This window comes from Bos indicus, chromosome 10 (assembly GCF_029378745.1).
Source record: "Bos indicus isolate NIAB-ARS_2022 breed Sahiwal x Tharparkar chromosome 10, NIAB-ARS_B.indTharparkar_mat_pri_1.0, whole genome shotgun sequence".
NCBI lineage: Eukaryota > Metazoa > Chordata > Mammalia > Artiodactyla > Bovidae > Bos > Bos indicus.
This window is the reverse complement of record NC_091769.1, coordinates 9,240,491-9,265,228: the sequence shown is the minus strand read 5'-3', so window position 1 is coordinate 9,265,228 and position 24,738 is coordinate 9,240,491. Positions and strand designations below refer to the sequence as shown.

General features: G+C 34.6%; 1 protein-coding gene across 2 annotated transcripts in view; it reads left to right on the top strand.

The window, feature by feature from the left end:
* The window catches only part of AP3B1 (adaptor related protein complex 3 subunit beta 1), a 236,805-nt gene that overhangs the window by 116,288 nt on the left and 95,779 nt on the right, over positions 1–24,738 (top strand). For both annotated transcript variants that reach the window (XM_019968085.2, XM_070796867.1), the window contains 4 exons: positions 5,864–6,040; positions 17,082–17,268; positions 18,239–18,369; positions 23,611–23,719. In XM_019968085.2, coding sequence (XP_019823644.1) covers positions 5,864–6,040; positions 17,082–17,268; positions 18,239–18,369; positions 23,611–23,719 — 604 coding nt within the window. The remainder of the gene's footprint in view (positions 1–5,863; positions 6,041–17,081; positions 17,269–18,238; positions 18,370–23,610; positions 23,720–24,738) is intronic.

Below are 24,738 nucleotides of genomic sequence, written 5' to 3'. Positions count from 1 at the left end.
CTACTCTTATTGTTGGTTAATAATCAAAGTCAGGACTTCTTATAAAGACTGTATATGAGAGATTAAGAGACTGGATTTGAAAATGACATGACTTGGGTTCAAATTTAGTCTCTGCCCTTTACTGGCTTTGTGATCTTAAGCAATACTTGACTTTCCTTGCTCCAGTTTTCTTTTCTGTAAAATTGAAACACATGTACTAATGACTTTATAGATCTGTTGTGAGGAATAAATGAGTCAACATAAATGAAACACTGAGAGTAGTGTTTAGTGTAAACTTTTTTATGATCATGGCTATTGAATTTAATAAGCATCCTTGTTGCTCTTTCTGTTTTGGTTATTTATTTAACATAATTCCTATAGTGTTAATCATATGTCAGGTACTATTCTAAGCACCCTAAAAATATAAAACATTAATTGTAATTACAACTCTGAAAAGTAGGTTCTATTCTATTTTACATAAAAGAAATTGGAGGCAGGATTATTAAACTTTATTACAAATATAGAGCAACATAGAGCAACTTAATTCATTTCAATAAAATTTATGAAAAACCAAAACGGCAAAAGAAAAATATAAAATGTTAGAATAAAAAATTTTTAATAAGATAGTTTTTAAAAAAAGGAAACCGAGACACAGACAGGTTAGGTAACATGATTAAGGTCATATAGTAAGTAGGTCTGCTTTCTTAACCAGTACATTATTGCTGTATTTGTCTTCCTTTTCTAGTCTCTCTTTTTTGTATCCAATTCAGTTGTCCACTCACTGCCCTGGCAAGGACTTTATTGTTGTTTCCTTTTGATTCACCCAAATTATTGACAAATTAGGCATTAAATTGGTCCATTTGCCCATATGTGGAGCAAGTGTTTAACATTATTTGTCAATAATCTACTGATAGGAAGTAGGAGGGTAAAACTTTTCCCTCATATCTACTGAGATAGATATGCAGCATCTCTGTGTAACCAGACATCAGATTTCAATAGTATTTTAGTCATTGTAACAATCACAAATACTCCTACAGGTATTTAGATACCTTTTAGACAAGTGTTACATCGCCTAGTAAGAACCACTTTTCTAAGCAAGAACTAATGAGCCAAAGCTGGAAATCTAGATCAGGGCAATCAAAGAACAGAAGTACTTACACAAATACATGTATATATTTATATACATAATTAAATGTATAAAAATAGACTAAATGAGAACTCTTAAAAAAGAAGGGCCATAACATAAAGGAAATTCTAATCTGATACTAAAAATACTGAGCAATCTTAGAAAATTTAGGGGTAGGGTGTGATTAGTTCAGAATAAAAGTGTTTTGAAGGTGTCATGGGAGGAAGAGAGTAGAGGGAGGTGAGATTATTTTCGTAGTCTCATGTGTTTAAAAAGTAGCAAGGACTTCCCTGGTGGCTCAGATAGTAAAGCATCTGCCTACAATGCGGGAGACCCAGGTTCAGTCCTTGGGTCAGGAAGATCTGGTGAAGGAAATGGCACCCCACTCCAGTACTCTTGCCTGGAAAATCCCATGCACCGCAGAGCCTGGTAGGCTACAGTCCATGGGGTCGCTAGGAGTCGGCCACTACTGAGCGACTTCCCTTTCACTTTTCAAGGTGAAAATAGATTATCTTAGGGTGAAAGCAGTGGGTTTTGGTAGGGGAAATAGTTAATTTCCTGCTTGTAAATAATGGCAGAGAAACGTGTGTTGGGTTATGAGAAAGAAATAGGAATGTGGAATTCTGTATTCCAGTCGTCTTGTGCTGTTAGGCCTGTTTTGGTCTTGTTAGACAGGGAGAGGCAAGGCAAAGCAGTGTGAGGGCTTTTGGGGGATGCAGTGGCTTACACACGAAACCTGTGACTGTACGTGAGACCTGGATCAAGCAAGCGACAGGCTTTCTTGGAAAAAGAGTTTGTTGTCTTTGATTATGTCCCTGTGTGGGGCTCAGCAAAATTCTTGATTGCATCAACTTTCTCTACAACAGTTGATGGAATATTCGCCAAGTACATACTTCCTTACAGATCTTACAGCAAAGCTTATTTTTCTGTTTTCATCAGATAGAAGATAACCATTAGCGGAATACAAAGTATGCTAGAAATTCCAAATTCACAAAAAGGAAAAAAAAAGAAAACCTAAATGTAAATAATGTTTAAAAATTAAAATGGAAGAGTTAAAATCAAGAAGATGGAAGAGTAAAAATCAAATATATCCTACTCTAAATATGAATGGACTGCATTCTCTCATTAGAAGACAGACTTCGGAATGAAAAACAAAAGCCAGATAAAGGCTATTTATAATTAAAACACTGTTATAAAAGTTGAAAATAGGAAAGTAGGGAAGGAGATAATTAAGTGAATATCAACAAGAATGTGAGATTTAAAATTAATTAAGGGCTTTTAACAGGATAAAATGGGGCATAAAATTCAAAAAGGCCAATGTACAAAGAAATTTAAAAACATATACCTACCTATATGTGCACAAAATATGGCAACTAAATAAATATGTGAAGGAAAAGTCTATGGTAAATGCAAGGAGAAATAGATAAAATACAGTTTTATTCTTCCAGAATGAAATGCATACTACCTGAGGATTGTTCTAACAGGGTTATATATTACCTTGAATGGGACAGGTGAGGATTTTATATTACAAAAGGAGAGTTGAAAGATGTTATTTCGTAAAGACTGCTGAGTGATACTGAAGTAGTGCTTTGTGTACTTCTTGCCCAGCTGCCTACCTGAACGCCTGCCATTTCACAAGTTAACTGCATCTGCCCTGCCACCCCTGCTTAATTCACACTTAAGTTTTAATGCATATTGAGTCCAGATGCAGAATATTGCATCAGATTTGCTATTTGTATGCAGTTTGTTTAGATGTCTTCTGATTGTGCCTTTGACAAATTTAAATAAAATTGATGTTTTTGCAGGTTTTACCATACACTGTTGCATTGTGCAGTGAGCTGGTATTGTAACACAATAGCTTTTAAATTGAACTGCTTACAGAGTGATCTGTGAAATCTTTCTGGATGTCTTTCTATAACTGCTGTGGTCAGCTTGGAAAGATTATTCGTTTTTGCAGGCAGGTTAATAGGTTAAAATGGCAGTGGAAACTGCCTTCTGGTAGAAGGTTTAAAAAGTGCACTTAACCACTTGCTCAGGGCATTTAGAATAAAGGCTCAAGCAGAGTCACTTACAGTCCAGTTTGTCTTTGGAAATACTGAAAAGTAGAGGTTCAGAATGAAAGTGTTATATCATATGTGTGCATGTGTGTTAATAGTTTGGCTTTAGCCATGGAGAACAAAAAGTGGCTAATTTTCGTACTGTGTTTTCAGTTGCTTCAAACCTTTGAAAATAGTGGCCACGGATTCATAGAATCAGTAGTGTACAAGTGAGAGTCTTATAATTTAACAGGGAGGGAAAGGCAGGGCTGAAACCTGAAAATTTTATGATTCTGATTCCAGCCAAATGCACAAAATTAGGTTTGTCAGTTTTATAAGCTTTTTAATGTCAGCACAGAAAGCTTGGTTTCAATATACTTATTGATAAACTTCCTGTTGTGGAGAAATTTTCTGTGTTTTTAAAATGTTACTTGGAAATTTTATTACCTTAGTTCTGGACTCTCTGAATGTTATCCTGGCCCCACCGCACCACCACTACCATCTTGAGATTTTCAGTATGAACATTTAGAACTTACTGATTTTTAATTTTTTAAAGATTTATATTTTAAATGTATGCACTATGTTTAGAATATTTGAATATTATTTTAATCTTGGTATATTAATGAATAGGAATAAAATAATCTCTTAGACCTTTGGGGGATTGTCCTTTTAACTGAAAAAAAAAAAAAAAGTGTATAACCAAAGGATTAAAGTGGAGTAATAGATTGTGATATGTCATAGAATTCTAATTTTTATACTAGCAATATATAATAAAATATTTAAGAAAAATAAATCTAGCATAACTGAAATCTGAAGTTGCTCATATATTCTTATTTAGAGATACATTTCATTATGGTAGGCAACTTGAATTGCTTCATACTGGAAAATTTAATGTACCACTCAATTACTATTCTTTAGCCCAATTTAAAATAATAGATTGGAAGTAAGACCTTAATGCTGTGTAACTTTGGAACAGTGGAAATAGCCTCTTTCTTCCCAAAAATCAGTATACAGTAAGGATATCAATTTTATCATAATACATGAGTAGATCTGTAATAGCATTTAGTATTTTACTATTACTTATGCTTAGTACTTAAAATTATTATGTAAATATACTAATTTTCTTCTCTCTTACTAAACTTATTCTAATATTAATTTAAAGATGGTAATGTTAACATGTTATTTAAAAATGTGTACTTGATTTTAAAGTTTTCTGATGACCTCATTCTGGTGAATGACTTGACTTAGTGATGTCTAAATAATTTTTTATTATTCTCAAAATGGGTGTTTTGAAGGAATTTGAGATGGTAGATATTGTGATAAAATTCTCACTTTGCAAAGGTCTCCATTCTCACTTTCTTCCTTGACAGTCATACTGTGTACAGCTGTGAAACTGTAATGAAAACATTGGGACTTTATTTGAGAAATTAGAAAAGAACTTCATAAAGAGTCTTACCTCTTCTTGTGATGCTACTTCTTAATGATAGCCAGTGGTTTTTTCATTTATTATAGAAAGCAAATTTTCCATATAGCTGAAAATGTTCGCAGAAACTAATTTGCATACCCCTTCAAATTCCTTTTGGAATAAGGGAGAATACAAATAAATAGTAATAAAACTAATTTGCATGCTCTAAATAAAATGTTCTTCTTAATGGTGCTGGTGGAAGGTTTCCAATTTTTAGCAAAGCATTTATTTTTAAGAAACAAATTATATGGAAAGGTACTTTATTAAAAATATATAAAGAAAAATGCCATATTTGACAAGTTTATCTTATTCCTATTTCTTTTATTGATGACCAAATAATAGACCAGCATTCATGATTTTATAAGCAGATCTTGGTAATTTTGTCAGTGCTGTAGCTACAGATACATAGAAAACAATAACAGTTTTGATTTGGAATCAAGGCCTTAAATGGGTCCTCTGTTCCTTTGTCTGTATTGTCCATGGCTTCTCAAAATGTGGTTTGCAAGCCACGTGTCTCAAGAATCATCTGTGATGCTTCATGGAGCATGGATTCCAGGGCCCCATCATAGAACTACTGTCTTAGAACTGATAACAAAAGCCAACAGTCCTCAGTTCAGTTCAGTTCAGTTGCTCAGTCATGTCCGACTCTTTGCAACCCCATGGACTGCAGCACACCAGGCCTCCCTGTCCATCACCAACTCCCAGAGTTCACTCAAACTCTAATCCTAACCTTGGATGCTTTGTATAGGCATTGAGAGTTGTGAACCAATGCCCTGGAGCAAAGGTCAGCTGACTTTTCCTATAAATTGATAGATAAGTAAATATTTTCAGCTTTATGGGGAATAGCAGCCCAGTCCAATATTCTTGCCTGGAGAATTTCATGGACAGAGGAGCCTGGAGATACTGAGTGACTAACACACTTGTTTCAACTGCTCTTCTGCAATTATAGCACAGGAGCAGCAGCGATGATAAATAAACAAATGGGCTAGGCTAGACAGATCTGGCCCAGGAGTTTGCAGATCTCTGATAGATTCAAGATTCTAGACCAGTGGGTTTTCCTTTATGAAATCAGTTTTATTCAGATTTTCTGGTAACTGAAGAAAATCTGTAAATATAAGAGGACTTCCTGGATATACATTAAATGAATTAATAGATGTAAAACCTTTTATAATATTTAAAGCCTTTTCTATATTACTATTAAGGAGAGTGTGATTATTTTGTTTGCAATGGTTCGATGTTATCTGCTTCTACTATTAGGTTCCTGTGGCTAGAGCAAGTATTCTTTGGCTAATTGGAGAAAACTGTGAACGAGTTCCTAAAATTGCCCCTGATGTTTTGAGGAAGACGGCTAAAAGCTTCACCAGCGAAGATGATCTTGTGAAACTGCAGATTTTAAATCTTGGAGCAAAATTGTATTTAACCAACTCCAAACAGGTAAGAGACTAATCCTTAGTCTACCTATGTGGAATCTACTTTCTTCTTTGCTCTGATCAAGCAGCTATGTCCATTTATACATTAGTCTGTCCATTCAACAATTACCCGGTGCCTGTTTCTTTAAGGTTTTACTTTAGATGGTAGTGGTGTAAAGAGACGATGTCCTGGTCTAGTTGAGGAGAAAAACATAAAAAAATGAAATAGTACATGATAAGTACTATAATAGTGTATTGTGACACAGTGGAATTCCAGAGGAGAAAGTTATTGAAAGTCTGAAATAGAAGGAGGAGAGAGGTCAGACAGAGTTTCATAAAGGATAAGATTCCTGACTAAGGGCTTTTAAAGAGTGGTTTACTATATAGAATAAGGAGAGAGGAGAGCAAGGGGTCAGAGTCGTGACACAGTGTGGTGCCCCCAGGAAACTTAAAGCTGAGTTTCGAAAGGTAGGCAAGGGCAGGACTTGATTCTCCATGTGAAGGGAAAACCATTAAATATTTTTAATAGTGGTATAATTGACCATGTTTGCAGTTTAGAATATTCACTTTTTAAATCAGTTGACTTTGTGGAACTGTTGATTAGAGAAATAGCCTGTATGTATAAAATGCATAGAATCACTTCTGGGTATAAAATAGGATCTTTCTCATTCTTTTTCCTTTGTCTAAATAACTGTTTAGACAAAGGAAAAAGAATAAGAAATTCTCAAGTAACTCCTCAAATTAATTTCTGTATATTTTCAGGTTGTCTTCATTCCTAATTGTGATGTGAGTTGTATTAATACAGCTTTGGCTGATGGGTATATCAAATTTGTGACCAAATAATCGCAGATATTTTGAGCATATTTCTATGATATAGATTTTATCTTTATATTTTTAAGTCAGTCTTTGAAAGGAATCAGTCATTTCCAAGTGTCATGTAAATTAGTTCATGCAATGAGTTATTTTTTAAAAACTGAGTAAAAGGGGAAAACTGTTTGCTGTTGAGTTGCTTCTTTATTGATAAAAACACTGTTTTAGCCTGACATTCATTGTTTTTACTGTTCGTATGGTATTGTGAATGTTACCACGACACCTAGAATATATCATTTTTATGGCCTTATTGGAACAATGGGCTTCCCTGGTAGCTCAGACGGTAAAGAATCCGCCTGCAATGCAGGAGACCTGGGTTTGATCCCTGGGTTGGGAAGATTCCCTGGCGGAGGGCATGGCAACCCACTCCAGTGATCTTGCCTGGAGAATCCCCGTGGACAGAGGAGCCTGGCAGGCGACAGTCCATGGGGTTGCAAAGAGTCAGACATGACTGAGCTACCAATACAGTGCATCATAACAATGGTTTGGCTGCAATAAATCAATCTAGCTTATAGATTATCAGCAAAGAAAAGTAATACAAAATTACTATGTTACTCAACACTGAAGTAGTTATGTCTTACAAAACTAAATAAAGGTTCTTTGGAGCAGTAAATAACCAATAATAGAGCATAGTACTCTATGTTCAGAAATTGTAAAGTGTATTCCATAACTTTTTATTCAGTGACTTTGAAGACAACATAGTTTGCACTCAGCTCATTTTTGGAGCTGAACTTCTGAAGTGTTGTATTGTGTATTTAAGAATGATACTTCTAGATAACCGTAATAGACTTGACCACCAGCTGGTGAAACAGTTATGTTTAGGAAAAAAACTCATTGTTTTTAAATGATTAAATATAAAAATAGATGAACAAAGCTACCCTGTAAGGTTGTGTTTTGTTCTCCAGTTTCTCATTTCTCAAGGAGTTTTAGAGAATTCATAAGTAAGAATTAGCACCAAAGAATAATGTTTAAGTTCCATTAACTTGAAAGCATTTTTAAATTGCATGATTCATAATCTACTGGATATGAGATAAGACTAAAATTCTTGTAAATGTAAAAAAAATTTTTTTCTATACATGTTACTTTTAGCCATCTTTAAAACTCAACTAGGGAGACCAGGCCACACAGTGTTCAGAAACTGATTTGCCATGATGTCCCAATATTTGTTTGTAGATCCAACTTCCCTGTGGCCTAGATCTCTCAGTGAGCATTTGCAGAATTTTTATTGCATTATTTAATTATAGGGGATGTCTAGATTGATTTTTATCAGATATAGGAGTTATATGCCTAAAAATATCTCAAATGTCTTTATTCAATGTAAAAGAGATTTTGAAACTTAGTCAACAGTCTGCTTTTGGTAGTATTGAGTAAATTCCTACTGGGCAACTGTAAACTGTGAAAATACAAAAAGGAAACAACTGCCTGAAGTCTCTGAAGAGTAATTAAAAGTGGGAAGATTCTGAAGGGAAATTGACACTTTTCTGGGTCTGATCCTGAATTCAGTCTTCAGTTGGCACTACACATAAAGACTGAAACTCCAAAAGGAAACCCAGAGTCCTCCTGCCTGAGGAAGTAGAGGACAGAGTTTAAGAAAAATACAGGGAATTCCCTGGTGGTCCAGTAGTTAGGACTCCTTGCTTTCACTGCTGAGGGCCCAGGTTCAGACCCTGTCAGGAAGCTAAGATCCTGCAAGCCACTTGGTGGGGTCAAATAGAAAACTACCACCAAAGATATTGAAAAGTTAAGGAAGAATTCTAGAAGGGAAAGAGCCAGTGTGAGGAGCCTCAAAATCTGAATAATTCTGTCCAAGTCTCTGGCTGACACCTGAACCACATATATGCATGGTGGATTTAGAACAGCACAGTTAATAAAGGAACTGAACTGCAATTTGAATAGCACTGAGGAGACACTCTGTACTTTGAACCCAACCTAAAATATAGCAAAGTTTAGGGTTTCTACAGTTCAGCATTCATAATGTCCAAGATAAATCCCAGTTTACTCAACGTAAGAACTTGAACAGAGAATTACTATTTAATGGATATAGAATTTCAATTTGTGAAGACATTAAAATTTCTGGAGATTAATGGTGGTAATGGTTGCATAACACTGAACTGTGTACTTAAAAATGGTTGCAGTGTATATTTTATGTTTATTTTAGCACAATAATGAACAAGAATAGGAAAATATGACCAGTTTTCAAGAAAACAAAAACCAGAAACCAACTTCTAGATAACTCAGATGTGGAAATTTACAGGTATAAATTTGAAGCAACTTTTATAAATGATTGATGACATAAAGGAAAATGTGTTCACAATAGATGAAAAGCGAACTCTTAGCAGAGAAATAAAAACTAATAAAAAATAAATGGAAGTTCTAGAACTGAAAAATACATTTTGTCTAGTATTACATATTCTTTAATATTTTAATTTTTTTTGGTATGGAGATATAAAGCTGTTCATATAGTTTTTAAAAATTATGATTAAGACTCTGTATATGAACTTTTTCTGTAAGTTTCTTTTATTTTCTGACTTTGGGCTCTTTCAGTGGAAATTTAGAAAGCAGTTGGTATGTGATGACCTTAGAGCATTGTAGGCAGACACTTTACCATCTGAGCCACCAGGGAAGTCCACCTTAGAGCTACTTAATGTCAATTACTGGAAGTCAGATGGTAATCAAAAATACAGGCTCCAATATTAGACTGTCTGACTTCAAATACTGTTTTACCACTTACTAGCTACATGATTTTGGACTGATTATACAGTCTACATAAGACTTAGTTTCCTAATATGTAAGATGGGAGTTACAATAATATGGTCAGTTATTTATAATTCGATATATATATTCCTAAAAATCATTATGCTTTATAGAAATGCACAAACCATGGGAATTATTGCAAAACTAGACCCAGAGATATAGCACTCAAAAAATTCATTGATGACACAGGCTCTATGCAGTGACATTTATACCCTTTCTTGGATCAATTTTCTTGGCATTGAAAAAGTCAAGATAAAACATAAAGGTAAAAACACTCAAGTTGACAAAAAAATGTGTATACTGTAAAATTTTTTAAAATCTGGTTTTCTGTATACTATCAGTGAACTATGAGGAAGAGAAATTAAGGAAACAGTCCCATTTACCATCGGATTAAAAAGAATGAAATACCTAGGAATAAAGCAACCTAAGGAGATGAAAGACCTGTACTTGGAAAATTATTAGACACTGGTGAAAGAAATGGAAGATGTCACAAACAAAAGGAAAGATATACCATGTTCTTTGATTGGAAAAATTACTTCTGTTAAAATGACCATACTACCCTAGGTAATCTACTGATACAGTGCAATCCTTAGCAAAATACCAATGGTGTTTTTCACAGAATTAGAATGAGTAACTTCAGAATTTGTATGGAAACAAATTCCAAATAGCCGAAGCACTCTTGAGAAAGAACAGAGCCGAGGGAATCATACTTCTTGACTTCAGATTGTTTGTGAAAGTGAAAGTCGCTCATTCGTGTCCGACTCTTTGTGATCCCAGGGACTACACAGTCTGTAGAATTCTCCAGGCCAGAATAATGGAGTGGGTAGCCTTTCCCTTCTCCAGAGAATCTTCAGATTGTACTAGAAAGCTACCGTAATCAAAACAGTATGGTTCTGTCACAAAAACAGACATATAGGTCAGTGGAACAGAATAAAGAGCTCAGAAAAAAACCCACACACTTACAGTCAATTCATCTATGACAAAAGAGGTAAGAATATACAATTAAGAAAAGATAGACTTCAGTAAGTGGTGCTGGGAAAGCTAGACAGCTATATGTAAAAGAATGAAATTAGAATGTTCTCTGTCACTGTATACAAAAATGAACTCAAAATGGGTTAAAGACCTAAATGTAAGACTGGATACTATAAAACTCCTAGAGAAAAACAGAACACTCTTTGACATAAGTCACAATATTTATTTGGATCCATCTCCTAAAGCAAAGGAAACAAAAGCAAAAATAAACAAATTGGACCTAGTTAAACTTAAGAGTACATCATGAGAAACTCTGGGCTGGAAGAAGCACAAGCTGGAATCAAGATTGCTGGGAGAAATATCAATAACCTCAGATATGCAGATGACACCACCCTTATGGCAGAAAGTGAAGAGGAACTAAAAAGCCTCTTGATGAAAGTGAAAGAGGAGAGTGAAAAAGTTGGCTTAAAGCTCAACATTCAGAAAACGAAGATCATGGCATCTGGTCCCATCACTTCGTGGCAAATAGATGGGGAAACAGTCCATGGATAATGGAATACTACTCAGCCATAAAAGAGAATAAGTTTTTTGCTATTTTCAACAACATGCATGGACTTGGATAGCATTATGCTAAGTGAAGTAAGACAGAGAGTGACAAATACTGTGTGATATCACTTACATGTAGAATCTAAAAAGTACAACAAACTAGTGAATAAAACAAAAAAGAAGTAAATTCACAGATAGTACAACTGCTGGTTACCAGTGAGGAGAGGGAAGGGGCAGGGGTGACATAGAGGTGGGGGGAAAGGTTGGTACAGGATTTTCTGAAATCATCTCTGTGAAACTTTTGAAAATTGTAAAGCAGTACAGAATTTAGAGTCATTTAATAGCATTTTTTAATTAAAAAAATTTAAAGTCCTATTTAGTCATGGAATGATGAAACTGATTAGCTAGAACATAGTACTGCTTACATTTGCCTCTGATATATGTTAAGAATTCTGTGTAGTTCTCCTGAATTTACCAAACACATTTGCTAGTATCCTTCTGTTTAAAAGTTACAACCATGTGGAACCAATTTTAAATGCTGAGTCCTGTAAGGTTTTTTAACATTCCATAAACAAATATATGTGTAAGCTGATGTTAGGAGTATAAGATAACTTTTTCATTATTTTGTGTTGACCTATATAATATTTGAAGAAGGCTGCTGCTGCTGCTAAGTCGCTTCAGTCATGTCCGACTCTGTGCGACCCCATAGATGGCAGCCCACCAGGCTCCGCCATCCCTGGGATTCTCCAGGCAAGAACACTGGAGTGGGTTGCCATTTCCTTCTCCAATGCATGAAAGGGAGAAGTGAAAGGGAAGTCGCTCAGTCCTGTCCGACTCTTCGCGACCCCATGGACTGCAGCCTACCAGGCTCTTCCGTCCATGGGATTTTCCAGGCAAGAGTACTGGAGTGGGTGCCCGTTGCCTTCTCCATTGAAGAAGGCTATTGTTGAGCAAATAGTTTTTCCCAGTTTATTACTTGTCAAGAGTATTTAGGTAAAAAAATGATGCCCATGTTTTGAGAAGTTTTTTTAGAATATTGGATTTCTTCATATTTACAAAGCATTCCCCCCAAATTTTTTCCCCAGAAATGATTCCTTAAACAGGAAAAGAATATGACATAAAAATTGAACACAAAGCTGTATATATGCTATTGAATATTGCTGTGATTTATGGTACATTATAATATTCTCTTGTATGATTTTTTTTATAAAACCCATTTGAATGTACTGTTGAGTGTCCAGTCTGGTTTTGACTGAGCCTTCGGTCATACTGAAATACCATGATTGTTTACGTGATCGTGTCTGTTTTCCTTGTTACTGTTGCCCAGGACAGATCTGATTTTTATCTGTTGTTTCAGTGTCCCGTCCAGTTTAGGCTTTATCCCAGGGTTTTCATTTTTAATGAAGTTGTTGTTGTTATTGTTCAGTCCCTAAGTTGTGTCCAACTCTTTGCAACCCTATGGACTGCAGCACACCAGGCTTCCCTGTACTTCACTGTCTCCCAGAGTTTGCTCAACTTACGTCCATTGAGTCAGTGATGCTATCTAACCATCTCATCCTCTGCTACTCCCTTCTTCTTTTGCCCTCAATCTTTCCCAGCATCAGTAAGTAGGCTCTTCATATCAGGTGGCCGAATCACTGAAGCTTCAGCATCAGTCCTTCCAATGAATGAATATTCCGGGTTGATTTCCTTTAGGATTGACTGGTTTGATCTCCTTTCTGGGGTCCAAGGAGAGTTGCATTAAAATAAGTCCGAGTAAGTTTGTAAGTTTCCATGTTGTACTTCTAACTTTTGCCATGGTTTTTTCTAGTGGCCTGTGAAACACAAGTGTAGTGAACAGAGCTTTCATTTAAAACTAAGAAACATTTAAATGGAAAGACTTTGTCTTTCTTTTCCCAACCTTTCTGAGATACAGCATGACTAAGCTTTCCCATTCAGAGCAGCATGTAGGATGTGTACTGAGAAAACAAAGTGTGCCCTGATAAGGCAGGCCCCTCTTTTTCTCGGTGGTGGTGACATAAGTGTTGAAGTGTTTTATCTGATGGTAACTTGATGGTAACCAGCATGTTGTGTCACAGCCTGTGCAAAGCATTAAGCTCCCAGCTGTCAGTGGCTGGAGTGAGAGGAAAACATGGGAACTTAGGGGTTGGTTGTGGACGAAATATGTGCAGGAGATAGAGACAGAACAATCTTGCTATAAACTATTCAAGAGAGTGGTCAGGGCACTCTTTCTGCAGTAGTTTTGTCATTTACTGTGTACTGTAAATCTAAAACCTATTTACTTTATTATTTGGCAGTTCTTTTTTTTTATTTTGTTATAAATCCAGCAGCAATAAATTCTGAAAACTTGAAGTGTATATTTAATGAAGAATGAAGTAGAGAATTTCTGTATCATTATTTAACCTGCACAAAATGTTCATCAGCATGTACCATCTACCATGAAAATCATAGTGATACCACTAACCATACAACAAACTGAAGATAAGATAAATCTGCTAAAACAGGGTCAGCATCTGTTTTCAAAACTGGAAGATATTTTAGGAAGTCTGGGCCTCAGGGTGACGATTTAATGTATACACGTGCCAAATATGTTTACATCCCTTTCTGTGAGACATCTCATATAGATCAAGTAACTTTTAAAATTTAGTTTTATTTTTTATTACACGTTTTCTTTTGCACATTTGAGGAATGAAGCAATGACGGTTAGTGTACTGGCTCCATTAGCAGAAAAAGGACCCAAATGATGCTGCTGGTTTTCAAATAAAAAAACAATTAATTCCAATAATAGACCATTTTTACTCAAAGCTTTTGTACATTTCTTCTGTCAGTGTAAATGGAATCTGAGTAAAGCTTTTGAAAGTTTATTCTGTCAAAATTGCTGTAAAATGCTATTGTAAATTTAAAAGCCCCAACGTGGCTTTCACTGAACGCATGTTGTCATGGTAAAAGCAACGTTCTTATTAAATGAAGAAAACTATGGAACAGAAATATTTTGGGCATTGGTTGTGGTGCATGCAAACTTACTCTGCTTATTTTACCAATTGAAATAAAACTATAATGGTCAAATGTACTGATACTTGATATGTGTGGTTTAACTGAACTGCAGAATTCTTGTGATGAAGCTAATATTGAAAGGGTGTACTTCAGCGTGACAGCACACACTCTCATACTCAGTTTTTCCTGCATGTGACCAGCAGGACTTCAGAAATGTGATACTGTGAAAACCTACATTGTAAATTAGCCTGTGTTATATACTGGCTTTTTTGCCTGGATTAGGTGGGTGGGTGTGTGGGGAGTAGATTAAGTGAGATTTTTGTGTGTTGGTTAGATTTTGATTCAAAATCATTTGGAAACCTTTAAAGTGTTTACCAGGTAGAGTTCCAACAACCTTCAGCTTTTGAGAACTTTAAGCAAAATAGCAGTTCTTAGAAACAAATCTTGCAAAGAGAATGGCATTGAAATATATCCCGATAAAAACAAAGGAAGAATTGAGCAAATTAAGTGGTAAGAGCTATTAATTTATTGTAGAAGTTCTTTCATTTGCAATATTTCAGCTCTGATGAAGACTTTTTTGATGGAGCTACTATTTAGTTGGTTAAGTTTGTATTTTGTATTAGAATGAAATGAAATTGAGAAGGCAGTTAATTTTACAGTAGCTAAATTTGATGAAATATTAAACTATAGAGAATTATTCAAAAGTTTTATCTCATAAAGATAGTTTCGTTGGAGGGGAAAAAATTAAATATCTAGGCTTGAAGTATTTACAAATTTTAACATGAAAGCATTGAGAATATCCTTTATTCAACAGAATTTTTTCTGTGCTTATTGGATCATTCAAACTGTAATGAGGGCATTTTCTCCATTAAAAATATTAAGTTCTATAGTGAAGAATAAGTTGCAAATGTCAATACTTTCATCATTAGTTATCATAAAATTCTATTTTGAAGATAATGGTAAGCAATCTTATTTTTTTAATTAAAAATAATAACAATATATAAAATTACATTCTTTAGATAAATACCAATGACTTGGTTTTAGAAATAGAGCTAAGAAATTGATTAAGGTATGGGAATAAAGAGGTATGTGAGTAAATAATTATTCTGTTCATGTTTTAAAAATGCATCATGGGACCTGGATATGTTTTTATCTTTTAGAATTTTAATTTTGGAAATACACTTTGGTATAATTATTTCATAACCCACCAATATAATAAAGCAAGTTTTATAGTCAATAAGTGCATATTATGGAAATTACATAATCTTGATAACTTAAAATTTTCTATCTCACTTTAAATAGAATCTGTTAATATTTGAAATAATTAACTTCCTAAAAATTAATTTCGGAGACTAGAAATAAAAGCAAGATGAATCACTCCACTAGCTTAAAAAATTACTGCAATGAATAGACTTTTTATCTGATTTATTCTAGTTGCATATTCTGAATCCCAACATTCAGATATACTTTAGAGAGTTAACTTAGTTATGAATTCTCACTACAGTTGAAGAAACTTAACAGTAGGATGTATTTTCCAGGTTATCCCAGCAAGTTGATTACACAGTCCATTGTACCTTGGATTGACCTGGGTTATTCACTTGGTGACTGTTTTGCTGATTGTGCTTAAAAAATCAATCATAGAAATTTTCTTATCTGTTGTTGAACCAGCGTAGTCTAGTAATTAGTGAATAGCAGTTGTTGTTAACCAAATTTAGAATAGCTCTATTAACATTTTTCATCTGTATTTTTTGTAGTTCTACTTTAGTAAAACTAGGTTAATGGTTTTTAAATAGATTGTTACTGAAAGAAGGTTGCTTTCTATCCAAACCAATTATCTTAATGAATTAATATTGTAAAAGAATTTGCCACACCATTCCTGTATCTTGACTTATTGTTATAGAAGTATCTTTAGCTCTACCTGACTTGATGGATTTTGTTGTTTTTAATCCATTTCTAATGTCTATAAAATGTTCTAATGTAGATGTTTATTTTTTCCATGTATTATGAATCCTGTTTATAGTTAGAATTGTATATGTGTAACCTTCTAAATTAAAATTATGCTTTTTCAATAAAGTAATGAGTGGAAAATACAAACCTATTTTGTTAACATTTCAATTTTGGTTTAATTATTATTAAAATTATCTCAATATATGTTAATGTAGTACAGTCAAAAATTGACTTAGGAAATCTTATTAGAGTGTAAAAGCTACTATAATAAGTTGTTCCCTAACATAAATAAATAAATGACCAATATTACTAGAGGCCATAAGCAATATGGGGAAAAAAATGGAAGGAGTCTTTTATCCTAGTTTTTAGAGGGCATCAGCAGCTTGCTTTTATGAAAAAGTAACAGCTAAATGCACTGCAAATAATTTGCAGTAATCCAGTTCAGTGATTCATGTGTCTGCTTTAATGGGTCATAATTCAGGGTAAAGTAACTGAGTGCAGTCAGAGTGCAGACACTGCTTATGCCAGGGACAGTATCTCTTCATAAAACACACCTCAGGAGAAGCAGTTTGCCAGCCCCCTAATACTCTCTGATGTTTTGATGTCCTGCATATTTTTCCGATTAAGTTTTGAGTGCCATGTTTTTAGTTGTATTTCCACATTCATTATTCTCACGTAGACCCTTCAGCGGGTTTGCCATATATGATTATTTTTTTAATGATGCCTTTCTTTCCACTTCAGCAGTTTAATAATCTAGCACATGGCTGCTTCTCAGTACTCAGCATTCACCTCCCCAATACTGAAGAGGACATGTGCTTTGGCTTCAGAATTCCATTTGCAGTGTTAGAAATGCATATTCCCTATGGAACAACATTTGTTTGACATAACCATTCATTTTTATTACCTCTTTAAATATGTTTATCCAGAGTTATCAATAATCATAAATAACTGTATTCTCATCTTGTTCTGTTTTTTTCCAACAGACAAAATTGCTTACCCAGTACATATTAAATCTCGGCAAGTATGATCAAAACTACGACATCAGAGATCGTACAAGATTTATTAGGCAGCTTATTGTTCCGAATGAGAAGAGTGGAGCTTTAAGTAAATATGCCAAAAAAATATTCCTGGCGCAGAAACCCGCACCACTGCTTGAATCTCCTTTTAAAGGTATTATTATCAGAATATACCTGCAGATAATATGTTATCTTAAAACTTATGATACTATATCCCATTTCTAACATGTTTAAAATTTATCTCTTAGAAAATGTGTGATTAGTGTGTATAAATATATAAATACGAAAAGTGTGCTGTCTATTCATTCATCTCTTCTCTGATACAAGCTTTATATTAGTTAGTTCAAGTTTATGTTTTTATAGGCCTTATGTACCTAAATAATTTCAATGTTCTGACGTTTATTCTTACCAAATGATTTGACTGAACAATAGATAAAAGCTGTGTTGTTTTTGCAGACATTGACTTCATTTCTGGTTTAAATAGATAGCTTTGTTTAATAAGGGATATGTAATTCACCTTAATAGTGAGTTATTAAATATTCTGTGTACACTAACATAAGCTTTTCCGGAAAGAATTATTTCATAGAAGTATCCCTTTATATTTGTTTGCTTTTCAGACATGGAAATTGACTTATTTTCCCCAGCTTTTTAAAAGGAGTAACTTATCAGTTTCACAAGTAGCCATTACAGTGGGAATCGAATGATTATATACTTTGGTTTTCATATTGTTTCTCCTTTAATTGTTGTAAAGGGATAAAAAGCAGTTCAGTTTTGTAGTAAAACTATTAAAATTCTGAATGTGTTGGTGGCAAGACATGTATATGGATTGTTTAACTGTGCTGTCATTCTTAATATTCACAGTAAAGTAATTTTTAGAGAAGCTACATATCAGAGCAACACCTCTAAACACACTGACTGATTAGCTTTTTTATTGACCATTATCGGGGAGATTATTGTAATCTATGGACTGAAATCAGTTTTTTTGACCTGTGAAGAGTTTCCTAGTTTATATTTATTCCTTGACATTTGAGGTAATATGCCAATTACCTTGAGCTCTGATTAGGATTGTTCTCTGTTATATGCAGCTCAGATTGTTTATTTTATATTTTCCTTTATTTTAATAGATAGGGATCATTTCCAGCTTGGCACTTTATCTCACACTCTCAACACCAAAGCAACTGGGTACCTGGAATTATCTAATTGGCCAGAGGTGGCGCCTGACCCATCAGTTCGAAATGTAGAAGTAATAGAGTTGGTAAGTTGACCTTTCTGAAATTAATTTTGTCAAGCAGTAGGAGATTCTAGGATAGCTGCTGTTTTGTATAAAAGCTTTTTTGGGGGGGGTGGTGAAAACTGAAAATTGTTCTGGTATTTCTAAATGTAATGTGTTAGATATATCTTGCTGCTGTGGGAACTAAATATTGTAGTATTCCTATGTCATTGTACATGTACTGTTCCTTTTCTTCAAGGAAATAGAGAATTGAATTCTCTGCATCAGTGCCACCCACATTTGTGATACTGCATTTGTAGCTGTGCAGATTCAATTTCTAAGGTATTTAGTTTCATTGAGTTGAGCTTTTCCCACTTAGTTTAGAGACTCATAAGCTTCCTGTCAATATTTTCCAAATCATTTTTGCTATCTCTTCCAGAAAAACCATACAAAGTGTTCTTTTGGCTTTTCTGAGGAACCTTTTTCACATGAAGCCAAATATAAATAGGAAGCATTATGTACCAAAAATATCCTTGAACAAGGTCACAATTAATGAATAATATATTGCTTCACATTAAAAAAAAAGTCTCTGTATAAATACTTTTTTCCTAGGTCTTTATAACATGCTGGCCACTAAAATAAGGGAATTAATGTTCTTTCCTAATATTATCTCTTTCTTATATAAACAAGAAAAATAAAGAGAGGTCTTCTTATTGTCTTTAAAGATTATGTGAAAGATATCTGATATTTTTTTAAATAGAATTAATAAAAAGAACAATTATTTATTACATCCTGGGTGCCTTTCCAGTACAGCACATATATTGAACTAGGGTTCAGGTAACTAGTCTTTATCTATAATTCCTATGAGAAAGTCCGTTAATCTTCTTGCCTACTAACTTTTCCTTATACAATGGGGAAAAAACTGTCTTCCTTTAAATAGAAGAATTCCGTACCCACACTTGGCAGCTTGTAGGGTCTTAGTTCCCTGACCAGAGATTAAACGTGGGCCACAACAGTGAAAGTGCCAAGTCCTAACCTCTAGACTGCCAGGAAATTCTTGGGGCACAGCCATTTAATTTGACTGCTTTGAAAAGTATGTTTCTCTTAACTACTCAAACTTATCCGGCTTTGGAGTGTGGCCAGGGCAATAATAACCAGTAACTAACCCAGGTAGTGTTCTTTGATAATATTTTATAATCATTATTTGTTTAAACCTCATAATTATTATAAGTGATGGTGATTGTTATTCCCGTTTTGCAGATGACGAAACGAAGGTTCAGAGAACCTAAGTAAATTGCCCAAGTTCCCATAGCTAGTAAGTGATAGAATTGGAATACCACTTCATATCTGAGTCCACTGTTCACGCTCTTACTGCATTTTATTATGTAACATAATGAGAGGAAGCTTGAGGTTGTTGCAATTCTGGACTGTCCTTAGTATTTATTAGCACCACTGTTTTCAGGTTGTGACAAATTATCTCTATTTAGAGACAATTTTTTAAAATATAAAACTAACAAGTTCCATGTTTCTCCTTGCAACTAAGTTTGGTGATTTCTCCTCAAATATACATACTACTCTTAAGTATTCTTCAAAAAGATTGGCTTATTTATGAAACATTTGGTCAGATACTAGCATACAAAGAGAATGTTCTTTGTTGTAAGTAATACTCTCTCCTAATTTCTTTTGCCTGTTTGTTTTTATGTTTCTGTCCCTTTTCATTATTAGGTACGTAATGTTTTGGCCCAAGTAGAATCACCCTTTTATCCCACCCTACTTCTACCCTTATCCCTCCTCCTTGCTGCCCCAATCCACACACACACAAAAAAAGTTAAATAAAAATATCATCTCAGAAATTGATAGCAATGCCATGCAGTTTAATTTGGTCTCAGCAGTGTTCTTATATTGGCTGATAGATTGGCTGTTTGGCTGGCTTCTTCCATTTTCTTGTGCTCTTCTGAGCATTAACTACCTATAGGGACAGTACTTGAATAACCTATTTTCTTATATTCATTTCACCTGTCCATTTGAACAGAGACAGATTGATTTCTTTTTCATTTTGCTGACTACATTGTGGAAATTAATAATTGGTAACTTATTATGGAGAATAATTATAACTGATGGAACTTGGTTGGAAAAAACTCACTCTCCATTGATGCCATGTAGAAAACAGTTTCAATCTACTTGTCTCTGGACACATTGACTTGAAATTATACTATGAAGACTTAATTAAATATAAAAGTAACATATATAGTTCTATTATCAAATTTGGCTGCAGTAGTGTAGAAAGTAATGTTCACATAATCTTTCTTGCCTTTCATTCTACCTCATCCCTCTCTAAAGTTGCATCAATGTATTTATGCACATAATATATGTGTGACCCTAGTCTTACTGTAAAGTCATCTTACAGGGTCATGTCTTATTACTATGAAATTTAACTTAGCAAGAATAACAGCCTAAGTTTAGACAATCTAATACTTTAATCAAAACAATATGGAACCTAGTCACACTGACACTAGAAGTCACTTTGCATTACACATTTCCAGGATATTAGCTACTATATATATTATGCCACTAGTAAATTTTCAAGATTCCTTGCAGTTTTTGTTTTTACTTGGTTCTAAAAGATCCTTTTCTCTCAGTTTTGCATATCAAGGGTATTTTGCTTTATAAACACATCTACTATCAATATTTTATCTTATATTGAAACTTTAAAATTAGTGCTGTTATTTTTTTTCCTCTTCTCTTTACTCTTTTATTTCCTTTGCTAAGAATGATACAATTATCATAGTCATAACATACCATAACAAAAATTAAAATACTTATTAGTCTTTACGCTTTAAAACCTTAAACTCCATGAATAGAGAATCCATGGCCCTGTCAAAATATTATGCCCCTCTGAGCATAGGCGCCTGCTTTTCTTTATATGATGACTTAGTCTTTTCCTGACAGCCATAGTCTAACTAATTTTTTTTTCATAAATTGACCTGACACACACTTTACTAGCCTGCAGAAAAATGTATTTGTTTGGATTTAAGAAAAATACGAACTTTACTGTTTATTAAATATAGGAGAACTTTGTTTATAGAATACTGTCTTTATTCATATCTGGAGGACAGAGCATTTTAAACATACATAAAAAGCAGTATTGTTGATCTTATGTTAGTATCTTACTCAAATATATTTGAGTAATTTTTGCTCATTTTTCTATTATTGTCCAGATAATAATTTTCCAGATTACTGAAGCTTACCTTTGTAAGCAACATATCTTAAGCCCATAAGCCCTCTACAGCAGTGGTTTTTAAACCTAGCTTTATACTATATTCATATGGATATCTTAAAACAAATCTGTCAGACCTGTACCAGACCAATCAGAATCTTGGGAAGTGGGTACCAAGTGTTAGCATTTTTAGCATTAGTATTTTTATTATTGATATTAGTATTTTAAAAAAGTATTCTCAGGTGATTCTGACAGACATCCAGTGCTGAGAACCATTCTTGTATAAGAACCTCAGTCTTACTGTAAATTTCTTTACAACAAATGTTACCCTAGCAGACTGGCACATAGTGAAAACTCTGAAGTGTGATAAATAAATGCGTCTTAACTGTTCTTGACCTTTTAAAAAATACACATTTCTTGCCCTTTAAAAGAGAGTGTATGAAACATTTAACTTTTTCTTAATGAATCAAAATCACACTTATGAAAATAATTTATTTTACTTCAATACACTGTGTTAAAGTTTTTAAGGGTCTGTCACTCAACTGATAGTTTTTGTGCCAGACACATTTAAGATATATCAGTGTACAAAATATTCAAATGTCTCTGATCTCCAGGTGCTGATGTTTTGCAGGGATAGACTGACAATTACAATAAATATATAAATTGTATACAGTAGTATATTAGAAAATAATAAGTGCTATGACCAAAAAACAACAAAAAAAATTAGTGCAAAGGAAGATCAGCCTCCACAGGAGGTTGAAATTTTCGGTTGAGCGGTCCTCCCTGAGGTGGCACTTGTACAGAGTCTTGAAAGAAGTGAGGAAATGAGCCATGTGGTCATCTGGGGTGAGGGTGCTGGAAGTAGGATCACCTTTGGAGAAAGGCCTCAAGGAGCACGTCTGGGGTCTTTGAAGACCCTGTGATGAGTGGCTGGAGGGAAGTGGGCAAGAGGGAGAGCAGCAGCAGGAGTCAGGTAGCGCTGACGAGTTTTTATCGTAAGGGCTTCATTTGTTCTAAGTGAATGGGAAGCCTTTGCAGACCTTTTCAAAGAAAGAGGGGCTTGATTGGAATTAATAAAATCATTCTAGCTGCTGTTTTGAGCCAGCTTGGAGTGGGGGTGAAAGATGAAACTAGACACAAGATAGCCAGTTGGAGACTATTACGGTGATCCAAGAGGGGGGAGGCGGGCTCTGAGTAAGGTGGTGAAGGACCAAGGGGCCTATAGGTTTTCTTGGTGGATTAGATATCTAGGATATGACAAACACACAAATCAAGAATTACCCCAGGGTTCAGGTGGTTGAGATGGTACAGGCTATTTGTTGCCTACACTAGATGTTTTCTTTTTTTTAAAAACCTCAGTATCAAGGTAACTCAGCTGATAAAGACTCCACCTGCAATGCTGGGGAGACCCTGGTTTGATTCCTGGGTTGGGAAGATCTCCTGGAGAAGGGATCAGCTACCCACTCCTATATTCTTGGGCTTCCCTGGTGGCTCAGATGATAAAGAAGCCGCCTGCAATGCATGAGACCTGGGTTCAGTCGCTGGATTGGGAAGATCCCCTGGAGGAGGGCATGGCAACCCATTCCAGTATTCTTGTCTGGAGAATCTCCATGGACAGAGGAGCCTGGCAGGCTACATACAGTCCATGGGGTCACAAAGAATCAGACATGACTGAGCGACTAAGCACAGCACACAGAACATCAAGCTGTGAAATTGAATTTCTTACTGCTCTTACTACTTCTGCCTCTAATTGCCCTTATCTCTTCTAGACTGTCTTACTTTAGCTTAAATCTTCTATAGACCAATGAATACAAATGTATCTAAAATTATATGTTATATATAAGGTTGTGGATCTAAAATAATAGGCTCTGAGTGAGAGTTTATGTTTCTCTACTTAGGGGTAGTGGGAATCAGTCTTAATGCCAAGACTTTTCAGTGTTGCCTTTTCTACTGAGGCTTTAAACTTCCTTCTGGTTTCACAGAGTATTCCGAATGATTAAGTCTGCCTGAAGACTACATCCCTTTTGAGAATTCCTTGATATTTACATTTTTACTTTTTTTTAAATCAGGCAAAAGAATGGACCCCAGCAGGAAAAGCAAAGAAAGAGAATCCTGATAAGAAATTTTATTCCGAATCTGAGGAGGAAGAGGACTCTTCTGAGAGCAGCAGTGACAGTGGTGAGTCTTTAATTCATTGGAAAGCCTTGTTCACTGTGGCTTATAGGCCGTGCTCCCTGCAGAACGCGGAGGCCCAGAGCGTAACATTCAGCCAGCAGGTTTAGGTGAAGTGTACACAATTGAAACAATTCCTTTCATTTACATGTCAAAGTAATTTTGATACGTAAGTTTTCAAAGTAATTTCTAACCGCTTTTTATTTGACATTGCCTCTTAGACCCATAACTAAAAAATGACAGAATTGAAAAAAGAGCTCATGCTTTTCTGAATTCTAACCCACACTGCCTGGGATGTTCATTAACGTGTTGAAAAACATAAATTTACATTTGGCAAGGCTTTGTTTTCAGTATTTGACAAATTAGTCTGTGGTGTGTTATTTTCTGAAGTAATAAGCTGAAAAATGGGGAAAATTACTTCAATCCAAACAGCTAATGCTAAAAATATGGAATTTCAGGAATGACATAGACCATTGAGAAAGATATGTTGTGTAGTTAAGAGTGTCTCACAGATATTTGTCTCCATCCCATTTATTCACAAGCTCATGTTCTATTTAGAGTCTAACCTTTTTCAGTATGTATTTGAAATATTCCAGTAACATTATGGCTTTTCATGGCATTATCTGAACATGTATAGTAGGGATATTAAGAGTTCCCTTTTAGCTACCAGAAGAAGGAGAAAACTTTTCTTATTAGAAGATACCAGTTTTTTTCCCAATGAACACGTCTTCTTGAAGATAAACAAATTTCCTCAAAGATTTTTCTAACTTGAAAATTTAAATAAATGGTGCCTGAAATGAACTGGATCCAGATTTGGTTTGAACTCCCATATAAACATGAAAAGTAACTTACATGCTATAAGTTTTTTTTATTATTGTTTATAGCATAAGCCAGTTATCTAAGTTAACATGTATGTGTGCTTAACTTTGACTTCACAACAAATTCAAGACACCCTTAATCAACAGTTTTGTTTTCTAAAGTTTGGTAAAGGTAAATTTTGCTCTTTGTAAAAAGTCACAATGGGA